Source organism: Alligator mississippiensis, chromosome 2, assembly GCF_030867095.1.
Source record: "Alligator mississippiensis isolate rAllMis1 chromosome 2, rAllMis1, whole genome shotgun sequence".
Lineage (NCBI taxonomy): Eukaryota > Metazoa > Chordata > Crocodylia > Alligatoridae > Alligator > Alligator mississippiensis.
Genome location: NC_081825.1, coordinates 218,157,779 through 218,181,703, shown reverse-complemented (window position 1 = coordinate 218,181,703; position 23,925 = coordinate 218,157,779). Strand labels below are relative to the sequence as shown.

General features: G+C 45.5%; 1 protein-coding gene across 15 annotated transcripts in view; it reads right to left on the bottom strand.

The window, feature by feature from the left end:
- Positions 1 to 21,020, bottom strand: part of CD44 (CD44 molecule (Indian blood group)) — a 100,440-nt gene extending 79,420 nt beyond the window's left edge. For 7 of the 15 annotated variants that reach the window (XM_014602261.3, XM_014602264.3, XM_019476707.2 and 4 more), the window contains exon 1: positions 20,738 to 21,020. In XM_014602261.3, coding sequence (XP_014457747.1) covers positions 20,738 to 20,804 — 67 coding nt within the window. In that variant the 5' untranslated portion in view covers positions 20,805 to 21,020. The remainder of the gene's footprint in view (positions 1 to 20,737) is intronic. The other 8 variants (XM_019476710.2, XM_014602266.3, XM_059722758.1 and 5 more) reach the window with 2 other exon arrangements.
- Between the last annotated feature and the right edge of the window lie 2,905 nt (positions 21,021 to 23,925).

The following is a 23,925-nucleotide window of genomic DNA, read 5'->3' as shown; positions in this document are numbered from 1 at the left end:
ATCAAATGGAGATGGAAGAAAGGCTCCTTGCTGCGTGAACCCAGCCAGCAAGCTGTGGGGGATGACCCCCCCTCCACCCCCAGCCTCCTGCCAATGGCAATTAGAATCATAGAAAATGAATCATAGAAAATTAGGGTTGGAAGAGACCTCAGGAGCTCATCTAGTCCAACCCCATAACTTCAGCTGTTTGCATTAAAGATTTGGTTTTGAACCAGGGGCCTTTCACATGTGAAACAAACTTGATAACCACTGCATTACAGAAACATGCTGGTCTCAAGCATGCAGCATGGGGATGTCTGGCCCAGCTTTTTGTACTCCTGGAACTGGGGCTGGGGAGGGGGAGAAAATGGAACCTCTTCTGCTGTGCAGACCTGATCTGGTCGCCACCAAGTCCCAAATCTGCAAGCTTAGTGGGAGAAAATCTGCATGGCAGGGAGGTTGCACTCAGAAGAGCAGTGGCAACGAGTAGGGAGTGCACGGGGGTGCATCTGCACTCTCTGAGAGCATCAGTACACCCCCTGACTGGCTGCACTCACTGCTTAGGTGATGGAGAGGCGGGAGCACCGGTGCGCCCCCTGCAAGCACCAGCCAATCACTGCAGCCACTCCTAAAAGCAGCTGCAGCCACTCCTGAAGTGGCTACAGCAATTGGCCACAGTGATCGGCCATAGCAAGATTGGCTGTAGGGGGACTCCCCCCCCCCCGCCCCCAGCAGCAAAATCGGCCATGGGGGGACTCCCTCCCATTGACAGGATTGGCCACGGGGGACCTGCCCCCCCCAATCAGTGGGACTGGTCACATGTGCCCCCCCCCCAACTAAGGCAGCACCAGTCACCCACGGGAAAGAGACAGAGCCTTTTCTGTTTCCTATCTGTGACAGCCTAGGGAGAGGGCTAGGCTGATGCTCACCCAGAGCAGATGAGCACTATACTGACTGAAGCCAGCAAGCTGCCCAGGGAGGGACCCCTAGGATAGTGGCAGAATGTGACCTACATAGACGCATGGTGGATGTGCTGTAGACATCCAAAAAAGCACACTAACCTAAAGTGCATTAGTCTAATACCACATCCATCAAGGGCGTGTATAGAATTTACACTTTTCACATGATGAGGCTGCCAAAAGTGCTTTGTAGCCATAACAACAAAAATTCAGGTCTGCAGAGTGCTTTAAAAATGGTGGATTGCACACAAAGTTAACCCTCACCTGATGTAGTATCAGATGACGGCACTCTAGGCAGAGTGCTTTAGCAAACTAGCATACAAATTCACATTAAGGGTTAATCTCAGGCAATTCTGCCTGCATCCCAGGGCCTTTGGTAGGGCTGGGCTGATGCTCATAGGTGACCACCAGCCTAGCCCTACTCCCAGGACTGTCACAAAGAGGAGACAGAAAAAATTCTGTTTCCTCCCTGCACAGTGAGGTGGAGGGGGCAGGGTGCAGAAGGGAGTCGTCCTTTTCACATGCCCCCCCCCTCCCCCCCAGCTACTCCTGCCAGGATATTTAAGAGAGCTGGGCCAGGCCTGTCTAGCAGGGAAGCTCCATTCCCCGCACCACCCCTGCTTCAGGCATGGGAAAGCCAAGCCAACAGCTGCGTGCTGCCACTGTCAAGAGGCTCAGGTGGGAAAGTGGGGGAAGGGAGTCCCCCCATCTCACAGGCCCCACTCAGCTACCCTGGCTGGGGTATTGAGGGGAGGCAGGCAGGACATATGCAGGAGGGGGCCTCTGTTCTTTCACCCCCCTCCCCAGCCTCTTGACAGCGGCAGCACACAGCTGCCAGCTTGGCTTTGCCACAGCTGGAGCTGGGGCAGAGGGGGAACAGAGCCCCCACCTTATGGGCCCAGCCTGGCCCAGCTCCCTCCAAGAGCCTAGCAGGGGTAGTTGGGGAGGGGTGCACAGCAGGGGACTCTGAACCCCCTCACCTTCTGCCCCAGGCACTGCTGACAGCTGTCAGCTGGTATGGGGGACTGGGGCTGAGGAGAGGGGCTGTCTAGCAGCCTCCTGGAAGGTTGCTGGAGTGCTCCCACCTGCTGGCTCGGGCCAGTGCAGGTAGGCTCCAAGCCCCCCCACCCAACAGGTAACAGGCAACAGGCAAATCGCTGTTGGGTTCAATGGTACTCTAACTATGGTGCTTTTGTGTAAAGTGACATAGTTAGAGTACCTCCCCAACAGACTGCCTAAATGTCTGTATGCACCCTTAGAGTGGGATCTGCCATCTTAAAATATTTTAAGTGCTGTGAACATCTGTTCTGTTATGGCTTTAAAGTGCTTTCTGTGCACATAACGCAAGTTATGTGTAACATCTGTACCTAGCCAATATGTCTGAGAAAGAAAAACATGCTCAAGGACAAACAGTCCATGCTGACCTCCACTGGAATTGGAGGGGATCCCTGCCCCCTGCTTCCCAGTGGAGTCCCAGCAGCTGCATGTTGCAGCAAGGAGTGGGGAAGGCACCTTGCTCCATCACACAGGGCTTCCCCACAGTGGTGCATGAGTGCTGGGAGCTACATGTGACCCATGGGGAGTCCCATGCAATAGAGGTGGGCCAGCCTGGCTCCACTCCTTGCTGCCGTGTGCATCTCCCAGAACTGGCTGGAGCTGCATGCCACTGGATGGCAGCATCTGTGTGGGCTATAACACCCTGAGTTCCCCTACCTGCTGCTGCCGCCAGTGGCGGGGGCTGTGCACCATGAAGGGGAGTGTGTGGGGAGGTCCCCACATCCCCCTACCTTCCTTCATGCCCCGTAAACTCCACATACCTAAACCCTGCCCACCCAAGCTCTGTGCTCCCGCCGCCCCGCCATCCCATGCAAGCTCTGTGCTCCCCCCAGCCCCATGCTCCATGCTCCTGCCCAGCTGCAGTTCCCCACCCCCCAGCCCACCCACCACCACTTCCCTACCTAGTGCCCCCCACCCCCAGCACTCAAATATACAAACAATTTTGAAGGGCCCTGAGGGAAAACTGAGATGTATTTCCACGTGCACCTATCTATCTATGACCTATGGATCATTGTACTCAACATCCAGAAAGGGAGCTGATAGTTATGCTGGTTTTAAGCACAATAGACCAAAATATCTGAGGTACTAAGGCATAAGAATGCTTCCAATTCAGGAATGGCATCAATGGTAATTTCTTTGGAAAACTGGAAGCACACAGTGTACCACACAAACATGAAACATATGAAATACACATGTTTAAGTGTTGTCTGCTGTAGACCATGAAATGAACTATAGAAGCATTTGGAATAGCACAGCAGCTGAATAGTGAAGCATGAGCTTTTCACCAGCTTGGAGACCTGAGTTGAGCTGCTGCTGCTGGAACTAAAACCAAAGAAAGTCAAAGAAAAAAAGGCATTTGGGAGCATGCAATTTCACATAAGGCTGTTGGCACAATATGCTGGAAAAAAAAGCTTTATTCAGAGTCCATTGAAGTCAACAGGAAAATTCTTGTAGTACCCTAACTCAGCTCAGGTTTCTCATAATGGAGCAGAGCTGTTACCCCTTCTTCCCCTAACACATACCTAGTACTAAAAAGACGGCAAGTCTTAAGGACAGATCCTTCCGAATGTATCTCTCCACTATCTTGAGGGACCTCCCAGCTGAGCATGAAATGCTTTCCCAGCCAGCTCTGGCCTCTTTGGGCCTGCTGAGTGGTGCTAAGCAGCCAGAAAGTAGCACTAACAGTAATCTTATACAGGGTATGCCTCCAAGATTCCAAAGACTGGTGTTGAAAATGCTATCAAGCAAGATACTTTGCTAAGAAAGTTGTAGCCATTTTGTCATCTACAGAACAGACTGAGTTAGATGTCATGAAGACTCCTTATATTCCTACTTTAGCTGTTTTCTAAAATTGTTTCAGGATTAAAGCTTTTATAATAATTAGACAATGTTAACAAAAATTTTACTAGGGAATTACTACTACAAACCTGGCAAGAATAATTGTATGATTTTATTTGAATAATGTTTATTTTTAACCTGGATCATTTTATCTAATGTTTAAGTTCAAATGACTTTTGTAGTAAAAACTGCATACATACATTAATATACAGTATATGTTATATATGTAAATGTATATAGCAATTAAAAAGAAATCAAGTCCAAAATCTCACATAAGGGGACACGAAAGAAAAAAGAGCTAACACTAAGGCCCCTCTACATGTTACAGGTATCACACAATTAACTGGTTAATTGAGTGATTACCTTATGACCAGCTGCAGGTGCAAAGTAGCTATCACACCATAAAAAGCTCCAACCAGCTATAAAGTTGGACCTCAAAAATATGTACTAACTTTATAGCTGGTTGCTATCCAGCTTTAATTTGCACATATAGCAGGGTCTCCCCTGCAGCTCAGCCTGCACTAGCAACAAGGGGTTGGGGCTGCACCACGCCCAGATGGGGCTGGGACTTGTAGCTGAAAAGACTGTCAGCTTGCACCAGCAATAAGGCACAATCACGCCTCCTGCCATGCACAACAGGGGATGTGGTTGTGTGGATTGCGCATGAGATCCTATTGCACCTTTGCCTGCACGTGTAGATGGGGCCTAAGATAACAGACAATATTTTCTATACCTTTACCCTGATCAAGAAAAGCAGAAATACCTGTAGAAACAAACTGGCACTTCAGCTAACTCTTCTCATCATGAGGAAAAATATGGGATGATGATATTCTGCTTAGATGTTTAGATCATAACTGAACTGAGATAGGAAATGCTTAACTAAGAAGACAGGTATTAAAACAGGTGGATTAGAATTGGAAATATTGGTCATCTTTACGTGTGCCCTTGGAAGCTGCTCTAATTAAAGCACTTGCAGCGTCTCATGTATTCAGCATCTCAAGCTTCAAAATGACAGTGGGAGCACATTAACTAAAGATCATTGAATGAGCTTTAGTTAAAGCACCCCTGCCACCATTCTGAAGTGCAGGGACACTGTATAAATGAGACACTAAGGCTGCTGGATTGTGCTAATTACTGCACTCCAGACTTGATTAATCAAATCTGCTCCAACTATTATTACAGGATGCAGGAGCAGATATCCCATGCATCTACAGGCACCCTTTGCTTTCATGAGCCATAAATTGAAGCTATTACAAGGGCCTTTATATAATAATCAGTAATCAATAACCCATTATTATCCCAGCAAAGAGTGGGAGCAACCAATTTCATCTTGAAGGCAAAGAACTTTTTGTGGGGATTTCTGAATCCTGTTTTATCCCTCTAGGAAGCATTACATTGAATGACGCATCAGCAAAATAACTGACATATGGAATAAAGTCCTTTTTTGAATGGCATACAAACAGTGGTGATAGATCATACATGAGATTTCCTGAACTTGTAAAGTGATATTAAAACAGGCACTCAAGCTTACTCCTAGCTACAATGAAATGAGCCAACTGAATCCAGCATGAATAATATCTTTATACATAAAAGTCACTAGATATTAATAAGAATCCATACCTAATAATACTCAGCTATGTAGGAACAAGTCCCCAATGTGGCAAAACACCAGCAGGACTCTTGGTCCAAAGAAAACTGAATATCTGTATAATTTTTAAACCTTCTTCTTAGCACAATGATTACTGTTAGAAAATTTAAACTAAAAGAAAACAATTGTCAGGGGTACCTGACTATAGCCACCTTCAAAGAAGTCTCCTTAAGTATAATATGAACACAAAGTAATTAACCAGTTACGATTACCATTTAATTAATACTGACAACAAGATAAACTCAGGACAAAAGAGATTTAGATTGAGGGACCTGTCAAATCAGATAAAAGCTATATTTCAGAAATGCACTATACTGAGAGACCAGAGGTGGGGTTTTTTCCCTCAAAACGATGCAAAATTTTCTCACTTCAAACATCTAGTGGTAAGGCACTCCAGCAGTAATTGATGAAATAGCGGGGAAAAAGCATGAAGTAAAATGATGTGGAATGGTGTGAGTGGCCAGGCTGAAGATTTAGATAAACTTGAAATATTTGGGGAATAGAAGGAAGTTAGCAGAGATGCAGGAAGGCCCAGAAGGGAAAGAAGGGAAAACCATAAACCATGGGTTCTCCAGGGGAGAGGAAATGGGTGAAGATATTTGAAAAGAGGTCAGAAAGATTCTGTCAGGTGCTTTCAAAGCAAGGGCATGTTCTTCACAGAAACCAGAGGGCTATTGCTTAGCAACAACAGCAACCGGTATTTCAGAATGAAACAATTTCTATAGAGGATCCAGTATCAGTAATTGTAAAGGGGGAACATTTGCCTTTCCAACAAGACACTGTGCAAGCTGCAAGTATGGCACTGACGGTATTTTACCACTGGTACTGCCTGCCAAAATTGTTAGTTCAAATGACACTGACTGTGCTTAGTTGGCAAAAGTGGAAGCTACTCAACGGGCTATCATCAACTTTGTTATGACACCAGTTTATTAAAAGAGTGAGGGATTGATTCACATCAGTACCTTGAAGCATTGCCATGGTTACTTTTGTTTGTAGGCTTTGTTTGTCTCACAAGTACATCTCTTAGTGAAAAATGTGATGTCATCCTGAAATAGCTGAACTTCCTGTGAATCAGTGGTTAGACAACTGTGGGCTGCAGTACTGACAAATGGAGAACAACCTGAGCTCCCTTACATGAGTAATAAAATCTATTAACAGTTTAGCTGCCTGGTACTGATAATAATTCAAGTAGAGGTTTGCAACCAGCATTTATTGTACTGCTGCTTGTAGACACTCTCTTGCAATTTATTTCTGAAGCACACACTTATTTTGGAGAGCACTTTCTCATTTGGATTGTCCCACTGATATCCATAAGTAAGACCCAAGGATAGTTTACATAAATCTGGTTCACGTAGCTCTGTTTCTTGGATTCCTTTCTAGTTTGAATTCAAGGACAGCACAGCCCAGAAGATATCCCTGGTTCTATCTTAGTAACATTCACTTCCACAGCACTAACAGACTTGCTCAAGGCCTTCCTATATTGCTGATGTTTGAAGTTCTAACTTCCATTCTCATTGAAAACAGGAATGTAAGCTAATGCACAGAGCACTAAACCCCAGTCAGGAGACCTGGGATCTATTCTTGTACCTGTTACTGTGTCTGCACGTGCATTTACGCCAGCTTAAATGTACTTCTCAGGTAGTCCAAAGTCAGTCCACACACAGTGTTACTGCACAGTAAGGCATCTACACATGTGTTACTGTGCAGTAACTAATTGGGCATGATGCAGGTATCAAATTTACACTGAAGTAGGCATTAAGTCACCATACTTACTGCGCAGCATGGGTATGCATATGTTGACATGAGCCCATACTGTGCTGTAATTTTGGTTATTGTACAGTAAATGCACACGTGTAGATGCGCCCAGTGTGTGACATCACGTTCCATATCTGCCCCCTGGCTTCCCCACGTGTAGAATGGAGATAATGATTGTGACCTCCACTAGAAAGTTCTTTGTATTCTATCGATAAAAATTGCTTTTTTGCCCTTATTCAAAGGAGGTAGACTATTTTTCATGACCATAGGAGAGGGGACAAGACTAGGAACAATGGGTGCCTATACATGTGATTTACACATTTTAATTAGAATGTGTTGGAGCAGACTCAATTAATCTAATTAGAATAATTAGAATTCTCCAGCGTGCCTCACCATCATGTGCATTGTCTCACATTTCAAAATGGCTGCAGGGGCACTTTAACTAAAACTCATCAAATGAGCTTTAGTTAAAATACCCCTGTGGCCATTTTGAAATATAGGATACTCAATACACATGATGCTATGGCATTTTAATTAGAGCAGTTGTCCAGGAGCTGCTCTTATTAAAATGCCACCCTAATCTCTACCCAATAGGACGTGTATAGATACCCAATGGTTTCAAACTGCAGCAGTAGAAATTTAGGTTGGAGCTTAGAAAAAACTCTCTCACTATGAAGGTGGTAAAGCATTGGAATCGGCTACCCAGAGAGGTTGTGGAGTCTCCATCACTGGATGTTTTTAAGTGCAGGTTACACAGACACTTGAGTGGGATGGTTTAGTCAGGTATGACCCTGCCTTGAATAAGGAGCTGGACTTTACTTGATGACCTCCTGAGGTTTCTTCCAGTCTTGCTTTCCTATGATCCATAAGCAGTGAGGGAGACAGACATCTACTTCACTATACTGGGGAGTGTTATATGAAGTTATATGTTGAGCCCCAGACATCCCTCTATCAACATAACAATGTCTTGGATAGCACATAGCCATCTAAACAATTGCTTAGAAGAGGGGAGGGCAAAATACAGACCACAGGCCAGATCCAGCCCACCAGGCAATTTCATCTGGCCCACAGCTGCTCACCAACTAATCTTATCCCACCTGACCCACATGCCTCACTCAGACCCTCCCACCCTTTAGCCCACTGTCAGCACCAAGCTTCCAGGCAGGGCTGCTGCTACCACTGCTGCAACCACCGGGGGACCCTTTTGGCTTCCCCAGAGTCCCACTTGCTCTGGACACCAGGTATGGAAATGGCAGGGGCATGGGCACAAAGTATGAGGCTGGAGCTGGCAGCAGCATGGACCCTGCACCCAGAGGGGTAGTAGGAGTGTGGGGCTCAGATGGGCAGGGTGTGGGTGCAAGGAAGGGTGTGGGGACCCCCCACATACTCCCCTCCATGGCACACAGCCCTCACCAGTAGCAGCAGCAGCAGCAGCAACAGCAGGTGGGGACACTCAGGTTGCTCATGGCCCACGCAGGTGCTGCCATCCAGTGCCATGCAGCTCCAGTAACACACTGTACATGGTGGCAAGGAGCACAGCCAGGTAGCCCGCCTCTATTTAGTGCAACGCCATGAGGCACACATGCAGCTCCCATACTCGCATACCACTGGGGGAAGCCCCATGTTGGAGCTGGCTGCCTTCTCCGCCCTCTGCTATGTAGATCCTGGGACTCTGCCAGGAAGCAGGGGGTGGGGCTCCCCTCCACTTCCAGTGAAGTCCTGGGACCTGCACAGCCAGGGGCAGGAAAAGCAGTCAGCTCCATCATGGGGCCTCCCTCAGTGGTGCATAAGTAAAAGAGCTGCACATGCACCACGTGGAGCCCTGAGCAATAGAGGCAGGGTGCCTGGCTGTGCTCCTAGCTGCCATGTGCAGCCCACCACTGGAACTACACACCACCAGACAACAGTACCTGCACAGGCCATGAGCACCCCATGCACCCCTGCCTCCTGTTGCTGCTGCATGCAGTGAGGGCTGTGCACCATGGGAGGGAGTGTGATGGGCCCCCACATGTCCCACACCCTCCCTTACACCCACTAACACCACACACCCATACCCTGCCCCTATAACCCCCCCACATATACACCCCCTGTAAAATACCCTATTGTCCCCCAACACACACACAGCCACACCTCCCCACACCCCCCCTGCATACACACCCACCCACAATCACATTCCCCACAAGTTAGACTTTATTTTTGAGTTGTTGTGCAGTCACCTCTAGATACAGCATGTAAACACAAATCATAACAAAAATATTTTTTGTAATAAAATTAAAATATGTTAGACTAGGTGTTTGACTTTTAGTGTATGCTTGGGCTTTCTTCTGGTTCCAAGATGGCAACCTTCCTCTCCCAAAAGGAGTGCCTCTGTGGGGCAAGGGGAGACACTTCTGATGGCGAAGGTCAGGGGTTAGGGGCAGGACTTCCAGTCCCAAGATGGTGACCAGAGAGCAGGGCATCTGTCAAGGGGCAGGGCAACATTTGCAGCCCTTAACAGCTCACCAAAACTCATTAAGCAGCCCTCCATTTGAAATAATTGCCTGCTCTTGGCTTAGAAGAATCTAGGAAAGTCGAAGTTTCCTATATCCTATACTGAGAGGCACCCAAATAATAACATCTTTTCTTGCATACAACACACCCCAGAATATAAACACACCGTGTTTTTGAAAGGCAGAATGAAGAAGGGTTATATCAAGACAGAGCCTAATCTTGAACTGTCTCCCCCTGCCTGGGTGCATCTTCACGAGATGCTTAGAGCCCGATAGATTAATTCTACGATGCATTAGTGTGGCAGGCAAAACACATGCTAATGCACAAATGCGCAATAGAATTAGTCTACTGCACATTAACATCACTAAAAAAAGCATGTGCTGGTGCTAATATGCAGTAGCACCAATTATGGTGCATTAAGGTAGTTTGTGTCATTACAGGTACTAAACGTGCCGCAATTACGGCACATTAAGGAATATATAGACACGCCCCCTGCGTTCTAGTGAATAGCATCTAAAAGACTCAGCAACACTCATGGATTAAAATATACTTTGCCCAAAAAGGAAACCTGCCGGTAAAACTGCATCCTCAGCAAAAGGTTAGCAGAGAACAAACCAGATACAATATTTGTTATAAATATAGATCTTGACAATGTTCAAATCCTGCAGTATACCACCTAATGCAGGACCAGACAAGCATTATTTTCCTTATCCTGCATACTGGAGCCTTTAGACAGGAAGCAGAGAATGGTTAGCAATGGTTCTATGTCCAGGGGAAAAGTTGTAATATTCTGGTATTGTGAAGAGCTGCAATAGACATCATAGTCTGTGGCATGTAACTCCATAGAGGTCTCTAAGCAGCTTTCTTAGAAGTCTCGAGTCTGCCGGGTGCTCCTGTGAATGAGTGACTCAGGGAGGACACGAGGCCCTGCTCTACAAAATGTGGGTGGAATAATGGTTGGGAAATGCACTAAAAAAACAAACTGGAGACCCTTTCCCCTCTACCAAGAGCCAGGGAACCAGGGAAAAGAGAGAAAGGGGATGTTATATGAAAAGGAAATTCAAGGAAACACAAAATCATTATGTAACATGCTAATTGATGCCAGACAAGTAGATTCAATGTACCATGGACTTACCACACACACATCGCAGAAGCGTAGAGGAAAGTCATGCTGTGACTGTTACGCGGTTCTCTGTGTATGCCTTCAATTATAAAAGTGGCTTGCAAGCATATCAGAACTAAATGCCACCTGCAGTCATCCACTGATTAACTGTAACTTCCAGGCAGCTCTCACTGTAAATGATTACATGAAATGGCTACACGCTGGCTATGACAACAGCCAGTAACAGGTTTTGGTAGAGATTTTGTTTCCTTAGCTAAAAATTGAAAGCTTTAAGATTTCATGTCATAAAACGTCCAAAACAGGTCTTGTTGTTGTGTTGCACTCAAATATCTTACTATCATCTGTCGTATATGGCACAGGAAGCCACAGGCTATAAGACATATAAGGAGACATATATATGTTTTACAGGCCCCACAGTCAAAGCTGCATGTACAAACTGATTAAAATTCAAAGAAACAGAAATAATTGTTGACAGCCAAAAAGGACACATTACAAAACCTATTTGACCAGTAGGCCTTCCTGCAGTTCTAGTGTCCTTGAAGAGTTATTCTTTGAGAGTACTCAGCCTGATCAATTTGTACTTCCCCTGAAAATATAGTTAAGATGTTAACCAAAAGCTCAATTTGACTCAGCTGGATTTAATCCTCTGTCAACTATTATGACATATAAGAACCTACTAAATGTATCAGACTGCTTCAGGTTAATACCCATACAAAGGGGGAGGAAAGAAAGAGAGAGACTGAAAAAAAAGGAAGGCATGAGAATGCAGGCAATATAAATAGAAGAGCAGACTTCTAGATTTAATCATGTAGAACTCTATCCATGGCAAAGCCACCAGCTAAGAGCAATTCCAAGGAGCAGCTACAAGTCTCCCTGAAGAAGCCATGGAAGTTTAAAAATGTTTCAAACTGATAGCAATGGAGTTCAGGATATGCAGTTTGGGAGGGTCAACAATTGCAATTTTTATTCTATTTATGGAAGAGTCAATATTTTAATATTCTAGGTGCACGCAGAAAAGAGTACCAAACAGGTATAGTGCTGATTGCTTTTGCCACTAGACCAATACAGCTACAACTTGTCGGATACCAAACAGCTATAGAAAGCTACAGTTTAACGCTCTAGCTATATTCTAGAGCATGCTTGAGAGGCACTGTTATCTAGTCCTGACAACAGCAGACAAAAACTTGGTCCTCAGTTTTTTCTGGTTCTGCTTCTGGCCTGCTGAGTGAACTTCCCCTCTCTAGGCCTCAAGTTTGTCTGTAAAATGGAGATAATGATGCTTATCTTTATTTGTTAAACTCCTTGAGCTCTTATGATGAAAAGTTGCATATAAGAACACCATTTAACCTGTAGGAAGTGTCATCTAGATTAGAAAACAAAAAAAGGAACTGTTTAATATCATAATCAATGTTTATATTGATTTTAAATCAATTAAAAGTGACTGTTTTGAATATCAAAATAAATTCAGTGGGGTGAAGGTTTGGGTTAGCCTTTATTCTGTCCAAGTGGCTTTTGCTAAAAAGAGAAATGACTATTCTGGATCAGAATACTTTTAGGATATTACCTCTTGGGTCTCTGTATCCAATGATAGTGACTAGAAAATAGCTGCAGGGTGCTAGTGATGTGTATAATTATCACATGTACCATATAGCAGGAAACTGGACAGGCCTGTCTCATGCAGGAGAAGAGTTTAATTGGCATGTTTATAATAAATTTGTGCAGAAGTAGTTTGCCTGAATTGTTTTCACAATCTAAGCAGTTTCCCTGTTTGTTTCCAATAAATGTTCTCTTTATTCTAAGTCAGCTTTCTGTGATAATCAACCTTAAAGAAAAAAGGGAAGGAAATCCCAGTGATAGCAGCTTTGAAGAAGTTTCAGCAAGCAGAGACATATCTCTGTACAAAGAAGCCAGATAAACTGCAAGAAAGGGAAAAGAGAGAAACATTTATGGAAGACATCCAAAAGCAATGCGGGAGGAGGCGGCGAAATGGGGAAATCCATTAAAGTAAAATGGGAAGGGGAGACAAATGCGGCCCTACCCTAGATGAATCATTTTCATTTAGAGACTGGAAAATAATATTTTCCCTCCAACGCCCCCCTCCCCCCCCCAATAGCTATTTACATTCCTAACACGGCAGCTTCATCCAGTAGACAGAACACAGGGGTCACGGCACCTGCATTCCCACATCTGGCTCTCACATCAACTTGTGGTAGCATTTCACATCTCCCTACATTACTCTACTCATCTATAAATGAGGAATGTCAGTAATGTAACTATGCAAGGGAAGCACCAGCTTCAGGTGCCAATTCAGAGGGAGTATAAGAATGGCAGCCACCTCTGACTTCTATAAAGTGCTCTGAAATCTGACCACAAACACACCTATGAAAGTATTAACCATTATACCCACTAAATATATCAGGTCTTGTGGAAATATCTCAACTTTGCATGGGAATATCCTGTAACAAGCCATTTAGCACACCTACTCACATATCACATCCTACTGCACTAAAGACACCCAACCATTGCTAAAAATAAAACCAAAACGAAAAACACCCCAAACCCTCAAAAAAACCCAGCTTTGGGTAAACCCAGGGCTAGTAATTTGTTTCCCCAAGGACTTCAGCCAGTTAGCAGTTCCCAAAAGTGTATGTGTATATTGTCTCCAAAAACAATGTAAGAACAGGCCCTTGCTTGTGATTCTCTATCTTAGGGTAGGGCTTTTTAAATGTTTATTTACAAAGTCAGATGTTAATGGGGTATTTGACAATCACTGTTTAATAGTCTCTTCCAAGTTAGCTGTCAGCCTGCACAATGGTAGTCTCTTTTATAACCTTCTCACACTGCTTTTGGAACAACATCTCTTGCAGAAACAGAGATGGAAGTTTGCTTCAGCCACTGCATTCCTGATATTATTTTTGCAAACTCACAAAACAATGTCACAGCCCACTGATTTGGTAGCTCACAGAGTTCCAGTGATCACAGAGCTTCCAAGTCTACTGAATACAGTTTGCTCATGAGTGGAAAGAAAAGAAGAAAAGCAAACTACTACTTAAAAATCCAGGCTTTCCCTATGACTTTTACTTTGAATTGGCATGGTAGCCTTAACTTAATTGCAGGTATTTTTTAAGCTGTAATCTACCTTCTACCCTGTTTTCAGTCCGGCTTTTCTCTGCTTCATGGGTGGAAAGAGTGCAGAAATAAATTCTGCCGTGTTGTATAGCACAACCAGAGACATAACATAGGACTGGAAAAACCTCAAAACCAGATCTTCATCTAATAACTGCAAGAGAGAGTTCTATTACCTTGTTAATGTGACACAGAGTTTAAAAAAAAATCAATAGACTTCATTAGAAAAAAAATGAGTCATGGTTTTCATCAGCCAACACTGAAATAAGCTGGAATTTCCATCTGACAGAGAAGATTCTCTAAGAAACCCCCCAGTCTGCCTCATGTGCCACTTGTTGCTCTACACAGATTCATTCAGACATGGAACTGCTTTAGGGCATTGGGTGGGATCAGTTCCAACAGCAGAAGGGAAAATCTCAGCCAACTACTACTGATAGAGCTGAAACCAACTGTGATTTGCAGGCTAAGCACTCAGAATTGTCAATTTCTTCTGTGCCATCAGTATTGCATCCATTGCTCCAACCCTTGCTTTGAAATGATTACTGCTTCTCTAGGTGTGACAGGCAACTGTATTTTAATAGTCCAGTGAACTGCTGGACCTACGTGAGAAATGACTATAGCAACCCCATCACCTACCCCACTGATGGTTTGGTGATGCCAACTTCCAGTAATCTTTAGAGAATGATCTGCAATAACCACATTTATTGTGGAGAAAGGAGAGTCTTGTGACCAAGGCATCAAATCTGTAAGCAGGAGACCTAAATTATCCTTTGTAAATGTACCACGGCTACATTTAAAACAGAGCTACAGAGGAATCACTCCAGATACTCTGTCCAACTCCATTAATTAGTCAACTCTCTTGCTGACTTTCACGTTGAAGTTTAAACTTCAGATCTAAGAAATGAATTTAGGACTGGAAATTGAAAACATATTTGATTAAAGCTGGTAGGACATTCTTGTGTACTGAAATGTGTTAGGAAACTTGGAATGCTTATGTCTGATCCAGTTCGCAGACACGCAGAGTTGATCTTTGAAAGTTATTTGCTATGGCCACCATTAAATTAACTGTATAAATAAAGTGGCTGGTTGATGGTAGATTACAATGAAGAACACCACTGAATTTTTATGCTGCATTTGGACCTTGGCATTGATTTCTGGGACCAGTGTCTGAGTGTTTTTTTCTTAACGGAGGAAAAACTATTGAAGGTGGCAGTGTTTGTTCCAGAATAATCTTCTCTGCGAAATTACAGTTCACAGTAAGCATTTATACAACTTCATTTATGGTCCTGAATAAAGTAATTTAAAGGAAGTTTTGATGGAATATCTTGCCTAGTGTTTCAGATCTGATTGCAGCTTTTAGAAAACTACCATTTCACTGTGAATTTTTAAAAGTATAAGGTTTAGATTTACTTTTCCCAATCCTGAGTGCATTTTCAGATGGGCTTTCATTAACAAAAGACCATAAACAGTGAACAAAAGGAACATATGAGATTTTCTGATAGGGTATTTCCATTTACAGTTACTCTGTTCCTGTTAGTCAATTTTTCTGTTAATGGACAAAACCATAAAGCCACATCTGTCAAATTCATGGGCTCAGTTGATGATATTTCAGTCCTCATTTCCCCATCTCTATTAAGTCTACACATTTCTTTTATGTCTCCTTTTGGATATCCTACCACCATATCATACTCAACACATTTAGAACTAAGTATACTATCTTTTTATCTATACTCACTTGTCTCTGGAAAAAACACTGCAACTTGTTCCTGGCTTGACTGTTGCCTTAATCTGTTAGTCTTCTGCACATTATTAAATCCTAGCAACATGTTTTCTATGATGAACCAAAATTCCCCCCTCTTTTCTCTTCTTACTGATTACTATATAGGCTACCTATAACTTAACTTGATTACTGCTACAATTCATCTTATTCATTCTCCTAGTGCAGGAGTTTTCAACCTTTTTAAATAAGTGTAGCCCCAGTGGCTGGTCATGGAGCCGAGGGGGAAGGGGGGAAGAGGAGGTTGTGGCGCATGGCTGGATGTGGAATGAGGCGAGGGTAGCACGTGGCCAGATGTGGAGCAGTGGTGTGGGGTGGTGGATGGTGGTGGCAGCTGCCGCCATGTGCAAGCTTCTCCCCCACACCACCCTTGTCTGACCACCCAAGCAGCACCGGAGCAGCCCATATGGGGTGCCACTGCCCTCACCCTGGCCCTGCTCCTGGGAGGCAGTGGCGTGGGGTGGTGGGTGGCAGTGCTCCATCCCTGCCTGCCCATACATACCCCCTAGGGGAGGGGTCGGCAACCCCCAGCATGTGTGCCGAGCATGGTATGCGAGGCCATTTTGCTCAGCATACCACCACCAGCCCGGGCTCTAGGCAATTGCTGCCAGCCGAGCTCAGGCTGCTCCCAGCACGTAGCTGGGGGGCTGCAAGCCCTGCTGCAAGTAGCTCGGGCATCATGGCTGAAAGCAAGCTACCCCAGAGTCTGGGCCAGGTGCAGCCAGGAGGCTGCAACCAGCTGCTGCCTCCTCGCCCCGGCCCCAGCCCTGATGGGCGCAGTGCTGGCACCTGCTGCATTCCCAGAACCCAGGGCCAGGAGACAGCCAGGGCCAGGGCAGGGAGGCAGCAGCTGTTTGCACCCTCCCAGCTGCAGCCACCCCAGGTTCTGGGTAGCTGCTGATAGCCACAGAGCCCGGGCTGCTTGCAGCAGGGCTTGCATCCTCCCAGCTGCCTCCCAGTGCCCCCAGACCCAACCCCAGGCTCCAGGGAGGTAGCAGGTGCCGGCAATGCTCCCCACCATGCTGTTCTCCCCTGCCACACTGCAGAGCAGTGTGTGGAACCCGGCGTGGCAGCGCACAGCGGGGAGGCACACGAAAACTGCCTGCAACGCCAAGCTTCCCACTGCCCTGGCCACACTTCCCCTGGGTGCACAGGGGTAGCACAGGCAGCAGTGCAGTGTTGTGCCCCTCACTGCTGCCCCCACCTGCAGGGGAAGTGTGGCCAACAAATACACAAGATCAAAGGTAGTCTCAGAAGTTTTATTTATTGTCACCAGGTTTACAATTTTTAGAAAATCTGGTATTTACCAAAAAAAAGGCAACATTTATGACAATTAACTGTACTAATATCCACTGTGGCACTGCAAAGGTCATTTATTTTTCCTGCTGTTCTGAGATAAGCTTTTCTGGTTCTTCTGCCTCTCTACTGGCTTCCTCTGTTCTCCCACATAACTACATTTCAGGCCTTTTGTCCCATCCAGAGCTCTCCAATCTCCGCACTGTCTATACCTCTTCCCTTGTAGTCTTTTCTACAATACCACCTGGTACTCTTATGTTTCACCCCCACCTTCCTTTTGACTCTTCCATTTTTTCCAGTTGCCTTCCATGCTGTCCTTTACACTGGAAAACAGCTGTGCAATTATCCATTAACAATAGGAAGAAACTTCCCCTTCCTCCTTCAAGACGGACGGAAAACCCAGCTGTTCCACACAGCATGCTAGCCCTAGTGATTTTCTATAGTTCAATGCTCTCACACTTCTCCACACGCTGTTGTTCCCTCTGGTCTATAAACTTTTCAGAACAAGGTATCTGATCATTGTTTAGCACCCTCTCACTATTGTAGAAGCTGCTGTGGATTTGTAGTGCTAGAACAATAGCAAAAGTGTTAATACTTCTAGCCTTGGCACTTAAAAACACTGGAACAGTCCCCTACCGAGGATACTGTTTTGACACTTCATTTAGGCTTAGCTAACTTGGTCAGTTCCCTCCTAATAATGTTTAAAGGGCTTTTGGCCCTTTCTATAATGCCATTTTCACCTCCTCATTGAGCCCCTTTTCCACTCCTACCATATGCTGCCATAGCATTGTGCTAACCGACTTCCTTTCTCATGCTCGTGACAAGGTATTTATTAGAATTCACAGATTTGTTAGCATCTGACACAGCCGCACCATGAGCATTTCTGCTATGACCTCTAGGCTTTCAGCCACCCACCCCAGTGTCCACACTACCAAAGTTGGGTGTGAGACCTGTCATCACCACCAGATCAACAACAACCTCCCTCCAGACTACTGTGTCATCACAAGCCAAGGCTCGCCAGCCTGGTAGGAACAGCTCAACAGCAGTTTTGAACCCTTCCCATTAAATAATGCCAGCCCAACTTTATTAAAATGGTTTTACTTCAAACCTTTGGGAGAAGAGCCAGTATACATAGTGTAACATCCTTATGAAAATAAACTAGCACAAAAGGCTTGTTCACATTGTTTTCTGTAAGTTTGTATAAAAGATACAACAGACAGAACACAATCCCTTTCTCTTCAGTTCATAGGTAGCATGTCATCCCCATCTTTTCATTTCAGCCTGGGCTACCACTCCGGCCAGCACTTCCATGTGGATGGGCACTCTCTTCTCTCTCAACGGCATTCACAGGCTTCCATTTTCATCCCTTCAGTTCCCTTGAAATCTCCTTCACTGATCCCTTCATAGATCCCCCTAACTTACTGCATTAAATTCTGTCATCACTTCTATGTTACTCAACTACAGCCAAAAACGTAAAGGTAATAGCGTTATATGGGCACAATGGGAGTGGCAGTTCATGCCACAGAATCCCAAACTGTGATGCCCACATCCTTTCCTCCTAGTTCTGGAAACTGGATGAAGTGTAAGCCAGCTAGCTAGGGGCACAGCTAAAGTCATACCCAGCTCAGATCTCAGTAGCAGTCTAGCGACAGCAGGTTCACAGACCCTGCTTCTCAGCAGGTGTCACTCATGATTCTCACCTTTCCTTCAGCCATGTCATTTAGAGCATTTCCATGGCTTCTCCAGCATATATACTTCTAACTGGATTCTAAGTCTGCTCCAAGGTCAATCAGCCCCCTGATTAATAGTTTCCCAACTGAATGGCTAAACCCTCTGTAACTTGCATCTGAGACCTTCAGAACAAACTGGAATGTCCCGGGTGAGTCTAAACCAATATTCCCAGGAGGAATCATTCCAAACATTTGAAGAATTAAAAAAAAAATCAGGACAAGAACTGAATTTTGTGCTTCGGGCCCATCCCTTTAAATCAAGCTCCAAGTGTATTTCCAGTACCTTGTGATGCACTGTGAAAAAGGACACTTAAAATATCAACTGTAGTTGTGAAGTCTGTAGTGGCTACAGAGTCAGTCTGGAATGCACTGCATATAAGCTAAAATATACCACAGCTATAATTTAATACCTTGCTAGCCCTAAAAAGAAAATTCTCTGTGGGGCATATGTTAAGCTTGATATGTTTTTGTGTTAACTATACCAAGGACTAGATTTTTTTTCCTTACATCTCTTACTGTAAAAATATTAGCCTTAGAGTAACTTCAAACAGTGACTATTTATGGCACTCCTGTTTATGGCAGTTCGTAAAAGGAAAAATGAATTGAGCAAGTGATAACAAACTCTGACTGAACATGTGTATGCTATATAAACATTAAGCAAGGTTCTAGCCACACCTCAGATATACCTTACAAGTGTGTAGCTCCTCCCTGAATATACATGCATTGTCCAGGTATCTAACTGCAGCATGAAGCTTACATTTAGTATCATGGGAAGAATATTTCAGACTGTAATACAACGTGACTTATCCCGAAATCAGGGATGAGTCTGGAACTGTTCGATCTGACACACCCATTCATAGATCTTGCGCCATAGGAGCCATTCTAACACTTACTTATTGAAATAAGCAAGAGTTTCAATATAAAAAAAGAAAAAAACTGCGTCGATAACGTCTATAAAAATATGTGATTTGATAGATTCCTAGGAACTGGTTAATGGAAAAAGGTAGAAGAATAATTGATTCTCTGCCAAAGCACCTCAAGGCAGTTTCTATTACTATGGGACTCTATTAAAGGCATAGCAATTTCCCCCAAACACTGTTGTGCCTGCACCACATAAAAAATTAAGAGCATTTTGTCATTATGGGCATGTGATTTTTATTTTATCATATGTGTTGTGCTTTCATTTGTGAAAACAGGGGATTTATTCCCATATTTTCAGGCAGACATCAGAACTATAGAAAGCTGACACCGAAACAACTGAATTGCCCAGTTCCATCAAACTTCGTTGTTTGCTTGAAAATCTTACCAATTAAGCCCAAAATAAAAAGAAGAGAAAAAAGAAAAAGGAAAAAAAGCCCACCAAAAACCTGAAAGCAACCCCCACAAATCCTTTAAATATAGTTTAGAAACATGGAGCTTTACTATAAAAACCTCTCCACATTTCATCATAGAAGTTGAATTTCCTGCCTACCCTAGCTTTTGCATTAAAATCCAGTATGTAATAGCCTTAGTTCAGCTTGTATGATCCTAAGAATACAGCTATTGTATGCCAAGAGGGGTTCCCCACCACCTCCTACAAACTGTCGGTTTTACAAGAATGGTAGAGCAATGTACATACATAATGGTAGTTTCTATTGTTGAATTTGAACAGCTCTGCTAAAGATCAATTCCTTATCATACTTGTTAGTTTAAACTTTGAGTAACAGTTTAGTTCTCAAAGTACTTTTAGCGGCTGTACGTTACCAAATACTGGTTAGCTTTTAAGTAAAAAGAAAAACAGCACAGGTTGCATTTCTGTCTCAGTTTCACCAGAGAATAACTTAAAAACAATAAAACTTGATTCAAAGAGACATGCTTATGTGGCAAAGAGGCTGCTAACCAGCTGGCTGGATGGTTGCCGCTGTCCGAAGCAGAAAACTTAATAGCAAACATTAGCATTTTCATTCATACAGTACTTACGTGTCTGTGCTTCACAAAGCTTCAGAAAACATAATCCAAAAGTTGCCCACAACAAGAACTTGACCATTGTTTCCTCAGAGTTACTTTTGCAAAAAACTCGACAGATCCTTGCAAGCTGCACAAAGACAAAAAGCCCTAACTCTTGTTGAGCCTGCAGTCAATGACTCTGAAGTTTGCTGCAGTTTTTATTCCAAAGAATTGAAGTAGTGACATAACAGGGAGGGGGAGCTGAAAGTCACACCCATGCTGCACAAAAAAGAAAAAGTGACTGAGCAAAGGGGAAGCTACTACTTCTGAGTAAGCAGCAATAGCTGACTTCTAGAGGCACTAAATCACTTTTACTCAGAGCACTACAAGTAAAAGACAGCTTAGTGCTTCTCTGGTAGACATTTTTTGCAATCTTTCTTGAATCATCTCAGAAAGGAACTGTGTTATTAGCTTCCACTTCCACAGCCTATATTAAAAAATAAGAAAATAAAAACATATCTATGTTACCGAAACCCGTCAAAATGTCTACAACTCTCTGAATATTTCTAAATAACACTTTTTTCTTTCCCCCAGCTCTCATTTCATCACTGATGAATAAACACTAATCTCTCATATCCATGTGGGGCACAGGTCATGGGTTTTCTTCACACTAGGTACATCTACATATACTAGTAATGTGTAGCAATAAACTCCAGTACATAGGGTGCCAGAATTTATTGCTCCAGGGTGCCACATCTTCACATGCACCCAAGACTGCAGCACGTTGAGCTGGGTCAAAGCAGCTCCGGCTGGCAGGGGGGTCAGCCTGCCAGTCCAGGGCTGCTCTGACCCAGCTCAGCACACTGCAGAGGGGCTGTCTGGGGCATGAGGGTGCTCCAGTGAAGAGCTAGTTGGCAGGCAGCCCCTGCACTGAAGCACCCTCATGCCCCAGCCAACCGCAACAGCATCTACACTTGTGTTGCTGCGGAGTAAAAACTCTGCTGTAGGTTAGTACTTGTGTTTGCAAGTACTAACCTGAGGTGGAGTTAATTAGTTTGCTCCATCCTAATAGCACTGCATGTGTAGAGGCTGAGGCATTTACTGAGCAGTTAATTAGGCAACTCCGCAGTAAATGTCTTGGGTAGACATGCCCACCGATCCCTTTATGTGGCTAGGGAGTTCAAAAAGCCGGAGCCTGAACTGATTCAACCTTTGTGGGTTAGTCGAACCTGGCTAGGCTGAACGGGCTTGTAACTGCACAGACATGCGGGAACATGCCTGCAGTTGCTCAGGCCAGGAGCTGGGGGTGCTAGAGCCCACCCTTGACTGCAGGGAAGCTGTGCTGGGGGGGCATGGCCAGTCCTGGCAGAACTGGCCAGAGAGGGGTTTAAATCCCCCTTCCCTGTCCCACTAGCAGGGACCTGAACCAGGTCTGCCGCCCCCTCCCTTTCACTGCTGCAGCCACGAGCCAGCATGGCCCCTGAGGAGGGGAGAGGTTATTTCCCTCTACCCCCACTGCCCCCAGGGGACCACAGCCAGGTCTGCCTGCCCCAACCGCTACCAAGCAGCAGAATATGCCCCCTCCTGTCCCTTCTGCCAGATGCCAGAGAGAATAACCCTGGTCCCTGCCCCCCCACCCCCAGCACCCAAGGGGCCCTGTCAGCCAGTGTCAGGTGGGGGCTGGCTCGGGAGCAGGCTTCCCAAGCCAGCTCAGAGGTGGTGGCATGGCCCGAGCCCAGCAGCCACCACTGCCACCCCTCAGCCCTGTGCAGCACCTGGGGCTGCAGCCTAACAAGCAACTGAGGGCTGGCTGGGGCAGTGGGGCTGTTCTGCCGCCCTTGGCTCCAGCTGCCACTGCCATGGCCACACCATGCTGTGCTGGCTGGGGGAGGGTGGGAAGCTTCTGCCCCATGCACGGAGCTCCAGCTCCAGCTCCCGGACGCCTTGGAAGGTGCTAGGGTGAGAGGCTTCAGTCCAGGGGGCTGTTGCCAGAGCTCCATGTGTGTAGCACAAGCCATGGTGCTGAAGCTTCTTCCTCCCCCCGCACTGCCTCCCAGAGCAGCAGGAATGGGAGGGGGAGTCACCGTGGCAGGCGAGGGAAAGTCAGCTTGGCTCAGCAGGACTTTCTCCCCTTGCCTCCAACAGCGGCTCCTGCTGCACCACACAGCACTGCTTGGGGCTGCGGTAGCTTCCTTCAGCCTGGTGGCTTCAACCTGAACTGGGCTGAAGCCACCAAGCTAAAGGAAGCCCCAAGTGGCACTGTGCAGTGTGGCAGGAGCCACAGCTGGAAGCAAGGGGAGAAAGCCCTGCCGGGCCAAGCCGCATTCCCCTCACCTGCCATGGTGACTTCCCCTCCCATTCCTGCTGCTTCTGAGCTGCTCTGGGAGGCAGCTGGGGGAGAGGAACTTCAGCCCCGCAGCTTGTGCCCTATGTGTGGAGCTCCAGCGGCAGCCTCTGGACTGAAGCCTCCCGCCCCGGCACCTTCCACCTTCCAAGGCATCTGGGAGCTGCAGCTGGAGCTCCACACATGGGGCAGAAGTTTCTCTGCCCTGGGACCCTGCCAGTGGGACAGGGAGGGGGAATGATACCCCTCTCTGACCAGACCTCCAACCCTGCCCATCCTTGCCTGTCCCAGCTCCAGCTGGGGAGCAGAGGGGCAGGGATAACACTGCTGAGCTTAAACAGAGCCCAGCCCAGAGAGCATGCCAGGATGCTGGGGGACTCTGGTTTAAGTTAAACCAGGAAGAGCTCTGGGACAGACATTGCATAAACCAGTTTGAGCCAAATCAGTTAAGTCTGATACTACTTTCAACCAGGTTAATCTGAAACTGGTTTCAGCCATTTTGAAACTGGTTTATGTGCACTGAATGTATGTTCTGTTGCAGGTTTAAACCAATTTCTGATCACTTAAACCAGTTTATGTGCAATGTCTGTCCCTAGCCTATGTGTCTCCATTCTGATCTCCAGGTACAAGGGGAACAGTCAGTCTCTCCAGGGCCCATTATCGACTTAGCCTCTGGGCTGAAGCTGCTCTAACAAAGTTGATGTTTACTGCCAACTACAACAGAGAGCTTTTTTGTGCCGCTGACATCTAGGAATTGTGTTGGGGTGATTCATTACTTGTATGGGTAGAAAGGAAGGGATTATTTATTTCTCATTCCCTAAAGACAATAGAAGAGTCAGTGAAAGTACAGCAGCTTTTGAAGATCACATATTCATTT